Here is a 12,612-nt window from a genome sequence, read left to right on the forward strand (position 1 = left end):
TTAAAGTATCCCTAGAAGAATAAAACGTTTGATTTAAAATAAAAGTGTGTAATGTCTATTTGAGTGGGAGAGTGTGTGTGTGTGTATGGTGTATTTTTGTATGCATGTGTGTGTTGTATATCAGGCATGTGGTGTATATTGGGTGGGGGTGTAACAGAGTCACAGGATTCTAGGCCTTTGGAGCTCAAGAGAACCTTAGAAATCCAACTGATGTTTGAAGTTGACTCTAAAACCATTCTTCCTGGCATAATCCCCATGCAAAGGAGTAAATGGGGCATTGGGAAGTGCATCAAATACTACGTTTGTTTTGCTTGACCCTAGAGGGTAACTTGGAGTAGCCAAGATGTGAATTCAGGTTTTGCATAAGGAAAAATAACGTCCTAATAATGAAAGACGTCCCCAGGTGGAGAGGTCTGCCTCCTGATGTGGTGGGTTCCTGCTTTTGGGAGGACCTAAGGAAGCCTAGGAACTTTCCCTTTTCATGGATGAGCAGGGAGGATTCATGTCCTTAAGTGGGTTGGTCTCCCATCCATGGTGGCACTCTTCTCTCCTCTGAGGTTCTGTCCTTCTAAAGCATGAAGTATATGCCCCTTTCGTCCAACAATGCAATAGGAGGCATCTTCTCTCTGTGGTCTCTATCCTGGTTGAAGGCAGGATGGACAGGTGCAGACAGACCCAACTGAGAGTTATCTGAAGTCATGAGCTTGATGTTTACAGGTTGGCCCTTACTCTCCATCCTGCCCTGTCCTGATGGTGTGACCCTGAACAGGTGGCTTCACATGCCAGTGTCTGAGCAGGCGATAACTTGCACTATAGAGGGACTCTCCTCATCTGGAGTTCCCTAAGTCAGGGAAATCACAGTTCCAACCAGGAAGGCAACATGGAAAATGGAACACCTTTGAAACGCTGAACCAAATAATCATGATATTAGCTAGCAGTTACAGAATAATTCAACAATGGCAAAGTTCTTTCCATGGAAGATGCTACTCTTGTTTTACAGATGAGGAAACTGAGGCTCAGGAGGGTTTGGTGCCTCCACTTCATTTCTGTAGGTTCATGGCTTGCTTCTCTCCTTTCTGATGGGAAACAACTACTGGAGAATGCCCAGAACTCAGCTTGGAAAGCAACAGGAAGACACCTGGAATATGATGTGGAGCCTTCTGCTCAGACCATTGCTCTTTCTCTTTGCAGGCAGGGAGCTCACGCAACACGAGATGAGCTCACCACCTCTGCTTTCCTGACTGTTCAGCTGGACCGGTCCTTGGGAGGGACACCTGTGCAGGTCAGTGGCCATCCCCTGGACAAAGCCCCTCAACAGGAGCTTCTGGTCTCCCAAGGTCACCTTTGCCTACAGACTCCTTTAAAAACTTTTTCTTCTCTAAAGGAAATTTAAGGATTCCTGGTTTTACTCCATATTTATTTCCTCATTTCCTGTAAAAGGAGAAATAAACCTCTTGGAGCAACACTGTCTCCATTTCACATCTAAATCTCTCTTCCTTCATTCCTTCCTTCTCTCCCCCTCCCTTCCTTCCTTCCTTTCATTCATTCCTTTCTTTCCTTCATTCCTCTCCCTCCTTCCCTTTCTTTCTTCCTTTCTTTCCCCTTTCCCTTCTCTCTGCCTTCTTTCCTCCTCCCTCCCTCCCTCCTTTCCTCTTTGTCCTTCTTTCTTTTCTTCCTTCCCCTTCTCACTCTCTCCTTTCCATCCTTCCTTCCTTTCCTTCCTCCCTCCCTCCCTCCTTCCTTCCTTCTTTCCTTTAATTGTGTTTGCAACACTTCTTTATAATGTCTTTTATGATATGCACCACTGAGCACTTGCTGTATACACAACACTGACCACTGCGTCACATGAGGCTTAAGTTAAGGATTCTTGGCTTGGATTCTGGACACCTTTTTTATCTTTAAATTTGACAACTGAATTTCAGTAATATTGTATTCCTTTGAAATAAGATGTATTTTATATTAAGAATTTAAATTAAACGTGACCCTGAGCAGGAGTCCATGAGATTTCCCATGGAGTCTGTCCATCTAGGTCTCGTCCCTTTTGGAAAACGTAGGTGAGCTATCCTTTGGAGGGACCGGGGCCCCCCATGCTAAGTGTGGTTTGCATAGGAGCCACCAGGTGGCGGCCCCGTCTGCAAGGCTGCCGATGAAGCCAGCCTTGCCATGAAGGAATGCAATCGGTCACCAGCCCTTGGCATCCTAGCCGGGGGGCTTTCCCCACCCTCTCCAGTGCAGAAGCAGTCGAGCCAGCCTACCTTCGTGGCCCAGGCTCTGACAAGAGGCCACCATGAGCTATGAGCCTTCTCTTCACTTTGTATTGGAGAAACGGCGTGCCCCAGGCATGGCCACCCAGCTTCTGCCAGGGAGGGAGTCTGCAGGCCTGACCCCGGACCAGTCACTCAGGCCTCACTCTGAGAGGACCAGTTTCCCAGGGTTGCTGACCAGCTGTAGCAGGGGCCGTGTCTTGTTCTGCGGTTCCCAGATGAGGAAATCCAACCTCGGGCTCATCTGTGAACCTGCAGAGTTCACTTCCCGTCACTGGGCAGGCTGGTCCACCTCCCTGTGTCTCCAGGTCCAGAACCACGGCAGGAGCTTGTTGGGTGCAACACCAGGGTGACTTGAGAAGTGGAGATGAATGAGACTGAACGTGCCCTGATGAGCCGCTTTGCTGCCCTGGCCCTGGGCGGCACCCCTGGTAGACACCCAGTGCGGGCTGTGGCTCTGGTCAGGCTCCTTTGCCCTCCCCGGAATCCCCTTCAAAACTGCCCTCTCCTCCTTCTTGCTTAGCCTCCATGTTAGACAGTTTGAAGGAAATTGGGGGAGGGGGCTTCAAGATGAGGGGGAGAGTGTCTACGGAGTCTTGAATATTTAACTCAATTTATGGAACTGAAGTGAAGGTTCTGGATGATAGAAGAACCCTGTCACAGGGGCTACATGTGTCTGGGCGTCTACAGTGGACGCTACAGGGTTTCCTGTGACCCTCTTCTTCTTGTTTTTCTGCAAGGCAATGGGCTTAAGTGACTTGCCCAGGGTCACACAGCTAGGTAATGATTAAGTGTCTGAGTTCAAACTTGAACTCAGGTCCTCCTGACTCTAGGGCCTGTGCTCTATCCATGGCCCCACCTAGCTGCCCTGTGGCCCTCTTCTTAAGGGATTTTATGGTTTCATAGAGTCAGGAAGACAAATAGAAATAAACTCAGGTCTTCTGGCCTCATTGCTCCCCTTCCCCCTGCCCTCATTCAAGAATTGCGACTTAACGTTCCCCAACAAATGACCAGGCTGCTTGAAGACCTTCAGTCATGGGCCACTCACCACTTCCCATTCTAATCTTCCTCCCAGCAGCTTCTGCCCAATTTTCCCCTCTTCTCTTTGCCCCCAGGTCCGCGTCTCCCAGGGAAAAGAGCCTGCACACTTGCTAAGCCTCTTCAAAGATAAACCCCTCATTATTTACCAGAATGGGACATCCAAGAAAGGAGGCCAAGTACCTCCTGCCCCTACGCGCCTCTTTCAAATCCGCCGAAACCTGGGCTCCATCACCAGGATTGTGGAGGTAAAGTCTTACATTGAAGGAATCTCCCCCTGAGATCTGAGTGCTCTGAACTCTGGCTTCTGACTTTCAAGGGCTGTGTGACCTTGGCCAAGTCCTTTCACATCCCACAGTTATCCCCTCTGTCATGGAGGTGATCACAACAGCACCTGCTTTCTATGACTGTGTGAGGATCAGATGAGAAAGGACTGGGAAGTGTCTCACAGATGTCAACTGGCGTTATCAATGCCATTGTCATCAGTTTTGTTATTCCAAATGTTAGACCATTAGAAGATCACCATGGCCAAAGTCAGGGCCCTCGAAGAAGGGCCCACAAGCCCTCTTTATAATGTCATGAGACTGAAGGGGGATAGGGCTCCCTCAGGGATCTGGTAGGAAACCAGGGTTCTAGTCCTGACACCTCTTGGGTCGCAGGGTCTTTGTGGATAAAATGGAGAGGTGGATTCTTTTTTTTTTTTTTTTTAGATTTTTCAAGGCAATGGGGTTAAGTGGCTTGCCCAAGGCCACACAGCTAGGTGATTATCAAGTGTCTGAGGTCGGATTTGAACCCAGGTACTCCTGACTCCAAGGCCAGTGCTCTATCCACTGTGCCACCTAGCTGCCCCCAGGGAGGTAGATTCTTGACTCATATATCCCCATGCTGGGAAAACCATTGAGCCGCTGGAGGGTAAGGGTTTTGAACTAGGTTGGGGTCTCTCTGGGCAGGAGCCTCCTCTCCTTGTGGCTGGACCTGCCCTCTTCTGGGGCCTTGTGCCCGACCCTATCCAGTCTCCCCAAATCTTTGCCCAACCCCATCTCCCTTCAGCAGGGCGCCATTCTCAGAGCCTGTGGTGGTTACTGAAGTGGGACGGAAGGACAGCTGTCCTTCCCAGCAGGAAAGAATTTAGTCTGGGTGTGGGGAGTGACCCCCTCCCCCCATGGCAGCCTTTATTCACTTGTAAAAAGGAGCCAGCTGGCCTTAGGGAAGGGCTGGCCTTGGCATCTTTGTCTGCCTGGCGGCTCCTCTTTCCTTGGGATAAAAAGCCGGAGGCTCTGCTTGCCCCTCACTTGAAAGCCCCTCACTCTAGCTTCCTGGCAGAGCAGCCTCTTCTGCTCTTCCCTAATGCCAGTGGCACCACAGCTCCCACCTCCCTGCCTTGCATAGACTGAGCCCCTCATCCACACTCCTTGTGACTTCGCTAGGAGTCCTGTAATTGCTTATTTGTAGACATGTATTCACACAGAAGAATACCAGCTCCTTGAGGCCAGACCTTTTGTCCTTGGCCCCCTCGTTGGGTTCCTGGGAGCTAGGAGGCCCATATGAGATGCTTGCCATCCATCCCATGGCTTTTCTGTCAAAGCAAGTGCCTCTATTCCCCCATATCCACAGAAGCCACCCCATCCCCTCTGTTCAGGCACCCCTGAACAATCAGCCAAATGCATAGGCAATAAGGCAAGCCACAGGGCACCATGGACAAAATCAACTCATAGACCAATGTGAGTGGAGAGGAACTCCAGAGATGAGCCAATCCATGGGACCACCCTGGCAGTGTGGACTTGAAATGATCCTAGGAAGAGGAGAGGGGGTGGCAAAGGAGCAGGATGCCTTGTTCTCCCTTCCTGCTGCGTTCATGGAAGGAGGGGTCAGGCCTCCTTGCAGGAGTGGAACATCCAGGGCATCAAAGAAGGCTGAGCAGAGGTAATGACTGTGAATAAGCATAGCCCAGGAGCAGCAGTGGAGAGATTTAGTGGAAAAGCAGAAAAATGGGTGGGCAGTCTTGGGAGCTGAGGATGTTAGTGTGTTAGGTCAGGGAGAAAGAAGGGAAGGTGCTTGGACTGGAAAGGCCCAGTATCAGCATGGCATGGGAAGCCTAGGGGATATGGATGAAGGGCATCATGAGGACCTCCGTTCTTCAGTCCAGGTATCAGGGGGTTAGCCAATGGAAGAGGAGATGTTATTAATCATGATACCAACACCCTCTCAACAACAAGTGCCAGACACTTCATGATCTCCTTGGAGCTCTGAGTCTCTAAGCAGTAGGTTGTGCAGGTCTTTATCTTCCTCATTTCCTCCACAACCTCAAAGGTGAGGTTGTGCTTTGCCAGCTTCTGGCTACAGAGGATATCCCAGACACTGGCCTACCATCTCCTTCTGATTCCAGGTGGATGTGGACTCAGATTCATTGAATTCCAATGATGTTTTTGTCCTGAAACTTCCCCGGAAAGATGGCTACACCTGGATTGGGAAAGGAGCCAGCGAAGAGGAGGAGAAGGGAGCTGAGTACCTGAAGAGTGTCCTGAAGTGTGAGACTAAGAAGGTCCCCGAGGGCCAAGAACCAGGTGGGTGCCCCATAGCCAGTGGCATGGTTCAGTTGCAGGTGGTTCCTGAGTCTGTCGCTGGCATGGGTTTGTGAGGGCACAGCTTGGGCTTCACTCTCCTAAGAAGCTCTATTGAGTTTCTACATTCAAAGTTGTGAAAGGTCCGGGCAGTAGGAGATCATTGTCCCCGTGGTACAGGGATCCCTTCAAATCTATTCTCATGTATGTTCCACAGAGGAATTCTGGAATGCTCTGGGTGGGAAGAAAGCATACCAGACTTCACCGCTTCTCCAGTCTCAGGTGGAAGACCACCCTCCTCGGCTCTTTGGCTGCTCCAACAAAACCGGCCGGTTCCTTGTGAGTACCCACCAGTTAGTGCCGCCCAGGGCTCTGGGGCTATGGGCTCCATACCTGGACACCTGGTAGACGCTTTGCTCCTTTTCCTGAGCCCCTTCTTAGTGAAATGATTATATTGATGCCTTCACTCTATGTGAAGCGCACGTAGAGTCCAGGATGTGAAGCTGAGATCTGTGTCCAGTCTGCGGCTGGCCCTGAGAGCCATCCTAGAAGCTGAGCATTATGGAAATGCAAGGACACCTTCTGTTTGAAGGCATCTGTTCTTCATGTGAAATTTCTCAAAGCAATTAGGGTTTTTCTTAATGTCCCCTATTTATTAGAGAAACTTACTTTCTTATGATAGTCATTTCAGTGAAGGGAAAAATCAGATGGATTCACCCTGGTGCATCCCTTGATCTCAAGGAAGAAAGATGGACTTAGGTCAGAATAAGATTCCTAAACTGAACAGAATAAGATTGCTAAAATATGGACTCTGCTCCAACGTGGGGCCATTGTGTGAAATGACTTTGGAAACTTCGAAAACATAAAGATGTTGTTGTTACCAATCTCAGCAGCAGCAATGAGAAGCCCCCTGAGGGTAAGGCTGCTTCCTTGGCATCAAGTGCCTATGGCAATGCCCTCAGGATGGTTGTTACTACATATGATTTGTGGACTCAAGGGGGGGGGGACATTAAGAATTACAGAAGAGGTTGGTCTGTATTTCAGATTGAGGAAGTTCCTGGAGAATTCACTCAGGATGACTTGGCTGAAGATGATGTCATGCTCCTGGATACCTGGGAACAGGTAATGGAGGCTTAAGGCTAATGCCACCCCCTCAGAATCCCTTCAGGCTGGGTCTGATGCGTGGTTGCAGTCACCTGGCTTGTCCCACTCATGATAAGGCAAAAGTTTTGGCCTTGTCTGCAAGGATGAGGATCCCTTGGGTTTCAAGGGCCTAAGGGAGCCATCTGGGAGGCAGGGATTCCAAGTCCTTCTCTCAGAATCAGGGCTCTTGGCCTCCAGGCTGGCCAGTTCATGCAAAGTCACAGAGAGGGAAAACACACATTGAAAAGGTTCTTCCAGGTGGCTAGGTGGTGCAGTGGATAGAGCACCGGCCCTGGAGTCAGGAGAACCTGAGTTCAAATGTGACCTCAGACACTTAACAATTACCTAGCTGTGTGGCCTTGGGCAGGTCACTTAACCCCATTGACTTAAATAATAATTTAAAAAAAGTTAAAAAAAAAAAAAGGAGAGCACAGGACATGACTTGAAATTTTATCCACTTAGATCTTCCTTTGGATCGGCAGAGATGCAAATGAAGTAGAACGTTCAGAATCCACGAAGTCTGGTAAGGAGGACCCTCAAGCTCCCTGCTTGGGGGAGGCTTCAGGAGGGTAGGCCCTTCCTCCCTGGAGCTCCTTGCTGCTCTGCCTCTTGGGGTCAAGCAGTCAGTGCAAGTATCACCCTTCCTCTTCCTCCGTCCACCTTTCAGACTCCCCTCATCCCCAGATCTTTTCATCTTCAAACTAAACTTCCCCACCCCCTGCCCAATTCATCCAATTTGGGGCTTCTATTTCCTTGCCTGACAAAGGAGGGGGATGGACACAGTGACCAGCCTGGACCCTAGGAATTTGTAGTGACAGCTGGGTAATTGTTGTCCCATGTACTTTTCTTTCTCAGATATTCTCTCAGCACAATGTAAGCAGACAGTAGGCACTTAATAAGTGCATAAGACTTATGACAAGTGTGTGTTTGTGTGCTTTTTCCAGAGCTAAAACAAGGGGATCCTTTTACAGTGGGTGCAGTTCAAGGTCCCCCACCAAGACATGTAATGTTCTGGCTCTGTTCTTTGACCCTGGGGTCCTCCAAGGGAGGAAAGCCCCTAAGGGGACACTCTCCTGGGATCATGGCCATGACTGCTGGACTCCTGCCTTGGCATGGCAGCATTCCTCTTTGGGAAAATTATTCTTCTCCTATTAAATCAAAATTGACTGACCTTACTACTGTTGGTTCCTCTCTTTTTACAGCCAAGTCCTACCTTGAGACAGATCCTTCTGGAAGAGACCGGGGAACTCCGATCATCATTGTCAAACAAGGACATGAGCCCCCCACATTCACGGGCTGGTTCCTGGCATGGGATGCAAACAAATGGTAAAGTCAGAGTGTTTGTGGGAGGAGATCCTGGTCAGAGACAAGTCTGTAATGATCACCACCTCCAACACTACTCAGAGTCCTTTGTATTTGTTGTATGCTCTTCATAAGCCAGGACTTTTTCCACGGATGGTCATCAGCTTTTAATAGGAAATATTGGATCATAGGGTTAGAGAATGAAGGTGAGGTCCAAAGAGGCTATGGGATCATGGGTGAAGGCCCTTCAGAGGCTGTGAAGCCCAAGCTCCTCATTGTGTAGAGGATAGAAGGGAAGCCCAAGGGGGGTGGGGTCAAGGGCAGAGCTGGGGTGCAAACCTTGTCCTCTGAGGTCTGATCTAGAACCTTTGCCACTGGGCTGTGTTGATTGCTCAGAATTCTTCCCTGCCAGCACTTTGTAGAATTGCAGTATCGTCTTTGTGCCTGATGGGCTTCATCAGCCCAGAAATTGGGAGCCATGGCAGTAGCTCATTGAGAAGAAGTTGCTATGTGGTTTCCAGGTGACATTTTCCCCCCACAGAAATCACCAACAAAAGTGTTGTCCCTAGTAAATGCTTAATTAGTGTACATGGAATGAAATGATGCTTGTAATAGGGATGAGGAAGACTGACTTCATTAAGATGGCTTAGTTTATTTTTCTCCTATGTAATTATGCCAAACATTTTCGAACAAGACTATCATTTTCTAATTATTAGTCTAATTTTCCTGTGCTTTTTAAAAAATAAACTTCAGTCTTTTAGTCTTTTTAAAATCACAACTTTTTAGTAATAGGGATTTTGCTTTTATGAATGTGGAAATATATTTAGCAACAAAAGAAACCCTTTAATAAAGCTTTGAATATTAAAAAGAAATAATTGCTATTTGTATCTTGTATAGTGACAATCAGATCCAATTGTCTTCAGTTCATTGTGCTAGTAAATGTGTTTAAATATTTAAATACATGAATAAACACGAATATTAAATCCATTGTGTTTTTAATTTGTCTTTAGTTCATCAGCCTTAGTTACTCTATTAATACTGCTGGCTAATTCCTGATGGATCAGGGAATCTACACTTATGCAAGAGTATAATAATAATCATCATAATAAATTAATGAATTTTGTCCTCACAACAATACTGCGAGGCAGATGCTGCTGTTCACGCCCGTTTTACAAATAAGGAACTGAAACAAACAGATTTTGTGCCTTGCCCCGGGTCACACAGCTAGCACATGTCTGATTTGACATTTGAATTGAATTCAAGTCTTTCCATCTCCAAGTCATACACTCATGTAGGAAGCCAGCCAGCTATCTTTCTGGGCACTGAGTCCAAGACATTTTGAACAGGTTCAAGAGATTACATTTTTTTCCCCTTAGTCTCTTGCACTGTTCAACCTTATTGGTGAAATAATTGGTGAGTGAACTAACTTTTAAAAAAAATTTATTTATTTAAAGCAATGAGGTTAGTTGACTTGCCCAAGGTCACACAGCTAGACAATCATTAAGTATCTGAGGTCGGATTTGAACTCAGGACCTCCTAACTCCAGGGCTGGTGCTCTATCCACTGCATTACTTAGCTGCCTCTGAGTGAACTGACTTTTAAAGGTCAATTATTACCCTCAAGTAAAATGACATCAAAAAAGGGGACCATCTTTCCTCCCCCCTCTGCCCTTTCCTCCTAGTGCCTCTGGCCCCAATTAGGTTGCAGGTCAGTGTGCACCATGGAAGGAGGGCCCATTGGATACTGCCCAGAGTCTGTCCAGAAGTTGCCATGGTAACCTCTTTGTTTTTCCCCATCTCCTTCCCAAGTTCGGCTTAGATCAATCCTTCAGGACAAACATGCTTCATTATGTTTCAATCATGTCTGAATATTCATGATCCTGTTTGAGGTTTTCTTGGCAGATACTGGAGTGGCTTGTCCTTACTTCTCTAGCTCACTTTAGAGATGAGGAAACTGAAGCAAAGAGTCTGAAATGACTTGCCCAGGGTCACCCAACTAGGATGCATCTGAGGCCAGATTTGAACTCAGTAAGATAAATCTTCCTGACTGCAGGTCTAGTGCTCCAACCACTGAACAGCCTGGCTTCCCTGTGGTATATCTAGCATGTGGTCTATAGAATGAGGAGTCATACTAACAGCGAATTACCAAAAATGCAGGTGAAGAGAAAACCTAAGGCTCTGACTGCTGATGCCTTTTGGAAGGGCCACCAGTGCCCAGTATGAAACCATCTGAAAATTCTTTTCTAACCACATGATTAGTAGAGAGGCGGCATGAGGGGCAGCTAGGTGGCACAGTGGATAGAGCACCAGCCCTGGAGTCAGGAGTACCTGAGTTCAAATCCAGCCTCAGACACTTAATAATTACCTAGCCGTGTGGCCTTGGGCAAGCCACTTAAACCCATTTGCCTTGCAAAAACAAAAAACCTAAAAGAAAAAGAAAGAAAGAATCATTTATTTTACACATGCCTCTCCAAGGTTCTTCCTTTAAAGGTCATCACACTCATCCAGATCTGGGACCCACCAGCGTCTTTCATCTGGGGATCTTGCAGTAGCCAAATATAACACATGCATCAATTCCCCATGACACAAGAGAAAGATGTAGATTGGTCTAATCACAACTCTCCCTGAAGACTATTTAAAGTCAAATACACTAGTGAAATGTATGCAAACATTCACTATCAACCAAACTAGAATCTCCGCTCTCAACAGCAGACCGGTGGGATGTAGCAAAGCAGGTCACATCCACCATGACTGCATGGACTTGGGCTCAATGAGGACCCAAAATACCCCCCAAATGTGAGAGACACAAGATAGGAAAATAGTCGGGACAGGTCACATACCGATTGTCACAGCCTCATCATAGCGTCTGTGGTTGGCATTGTTCTGGACATAAGGAACAAAGTAAATGCCATATCTGAATGCACCAGGAAAGCTAGATTCAAGTCAACAGAATAAAGTTCAACACCATAGAAAAGGGGAACCTGCAGTGGGAATCCTCTGCACTAGAGACAGAAACATGGATGGGATGGAACCAGGGGATTCCAAGCATATTCTTCTGGAAGCACATCATAGAAGGACATTTGTAAAGACAGAAAGTCAACATTAGGAAATGGAGAAATGGGTTGGGTGATCTTGGTTCCAATTCTCTCTAAATTCTCTTCCATTCAGCAGACACTGATGAGGCTCCTATATGAAAGGCGGTGGGTTAGGTGGTAACAGAAGGCAACACCTTCCCACAAGCAGCTTACATATCACCAGGTCAACTGAAGAGTCAACCCAAGAAAACATAAAGAGAACGATATGGTCTCTTCCTACAAAGGTGTGTCATGTCACTGACAGGAAACTTTCTTGCAGTGGGCAAGTGGGCACAGATATTAACCTACAGATGTGCCCCAGGAGAACACATCCAGGTATGACCAATGTAGACTAATCTACAGTTTAATATTTTTATGTTCAATTTTAAAAAAATCAAAAGAAACCAACAAGGCTGACAAGTTTCCAAATTTTCCTGTTGGTGTTAATTCTTGGGGGAGAGTGTTCAGTTAACAAGAAAAAATCTTCAAAGAATATAAAAGGGCAGACCATGAGAAAATAGAAAAGAAGATGGAAGAATTGAGGATGATGGACCTAAAATAATTTCAAACCACCACCAAAAAATTATTAAATATAAATATAAAAGAAGGGCTATATATACTTTTTAAAAAATGGAAAATGGTGGACAAAACCATGAGAATGTTTAAGAAGATATAGGGAGGGGGCGGCTAGGTAATGCAGTATAGAGCAATGGCCCTGGAGTCAGGAGGACCTGAGTTCAAATCCAGCTTCAGACACTTAATCATTACCTGTGTGGCCTTGGGCAAGTCACTTAATTCCATTTGCCTTGCAAAAAACCTTTAGAAAGAAGATAAGGGGAGTCAAAAACTCAAGATGAGCTATCCCAAGGCATGTTTTATATTACAACTTGTCAATCATGACCAAGAAAAATTTCTAAGAACCTAGTGCTAGGTTGAGAGAAGGATATAGGAAGGAAGAGACAGACCAGCACTAAGCCTTCAAGTGAACTTTGGTAAAGGATTGAGGCACCAGTTAGCCAAGACCATTAGATTATCCTTAGTGTACTGAGGATGGGGTGAGGAGGCAAAGTACAACCAAAAGCTATGGGTTCTTATTAAAAAGGAGAATGAAAAGGACAAAGATAACATTCCTTAGGGCTTTAAATTTGTCTTTTTTTTTCAAAATTTCCAGCCTTGCAATTCCCTGTCAGACTATCTTACATGGATCATCGAATGGGTTGCCTCTCCAGAG

At 46.6% G+C, this 12,612-nt stretch overlaps 1 protein-coding gene across 1 annotated transcript in view; it reads left to right on the forward strand.

Annotated features, from left to right (window-relative positions):
- SCIN (scinderin) overlaps positions 1-9,305 on the forward strand; it is a 51,758-nt gene extending 42,453 nt beyond the window's left edge. Inside the window, exons 10-16 of the mRNA XM_074195396.1 lie at positions 1,192-1,282; positions 3,380-3,550; positions 5,689-5,866; positions 6,081-6,202; positions 6,908-6,985; positions 7,469-7,529; positions 8,209-9,305. Of these exons, the coding sequence (XP_074051497.1) occupies positions 1,192-1,282; positions 3,380-3,550; positions 5,689-5,866; positions 6,081-6,202; positions 6,908-6,985; positions 7,469-7,529; positions 8,209-8,336 (829 nt within the window). The 3' untranslated portion in view covers positions 8,337-9,305. The remainder of the gene's footprint in view (positions 1-1,191; positions 1,283-3,379; positions 3,551-5,688; positions 5,867-6,080; positions 6,203-6,907; positions 6,986-7,468; positions 7,530-8,208) is intronic.
- The last annotated feature ends 3,307 nt before the right edge of the window (positions 9,306-12,612 follow it).

The sequence above is a fragment of the Macrotis lagotis genome, chromosome 7, assembly GCF_037893015.1.
Source record: "Macrotis lagotis isolate mMagLag1 chromosome 7, bilby.v1.9.chrom.fasta, whole genome shotgun sequence".
In the NCBI taxonomy this organism is placed as follows: domain Eukaryota; kingdom Metazoa; phylum Chordata; class Mammalia; order Peramelemorphia; family Peramelidae; genus Macrotis; species Macrotis lagotis.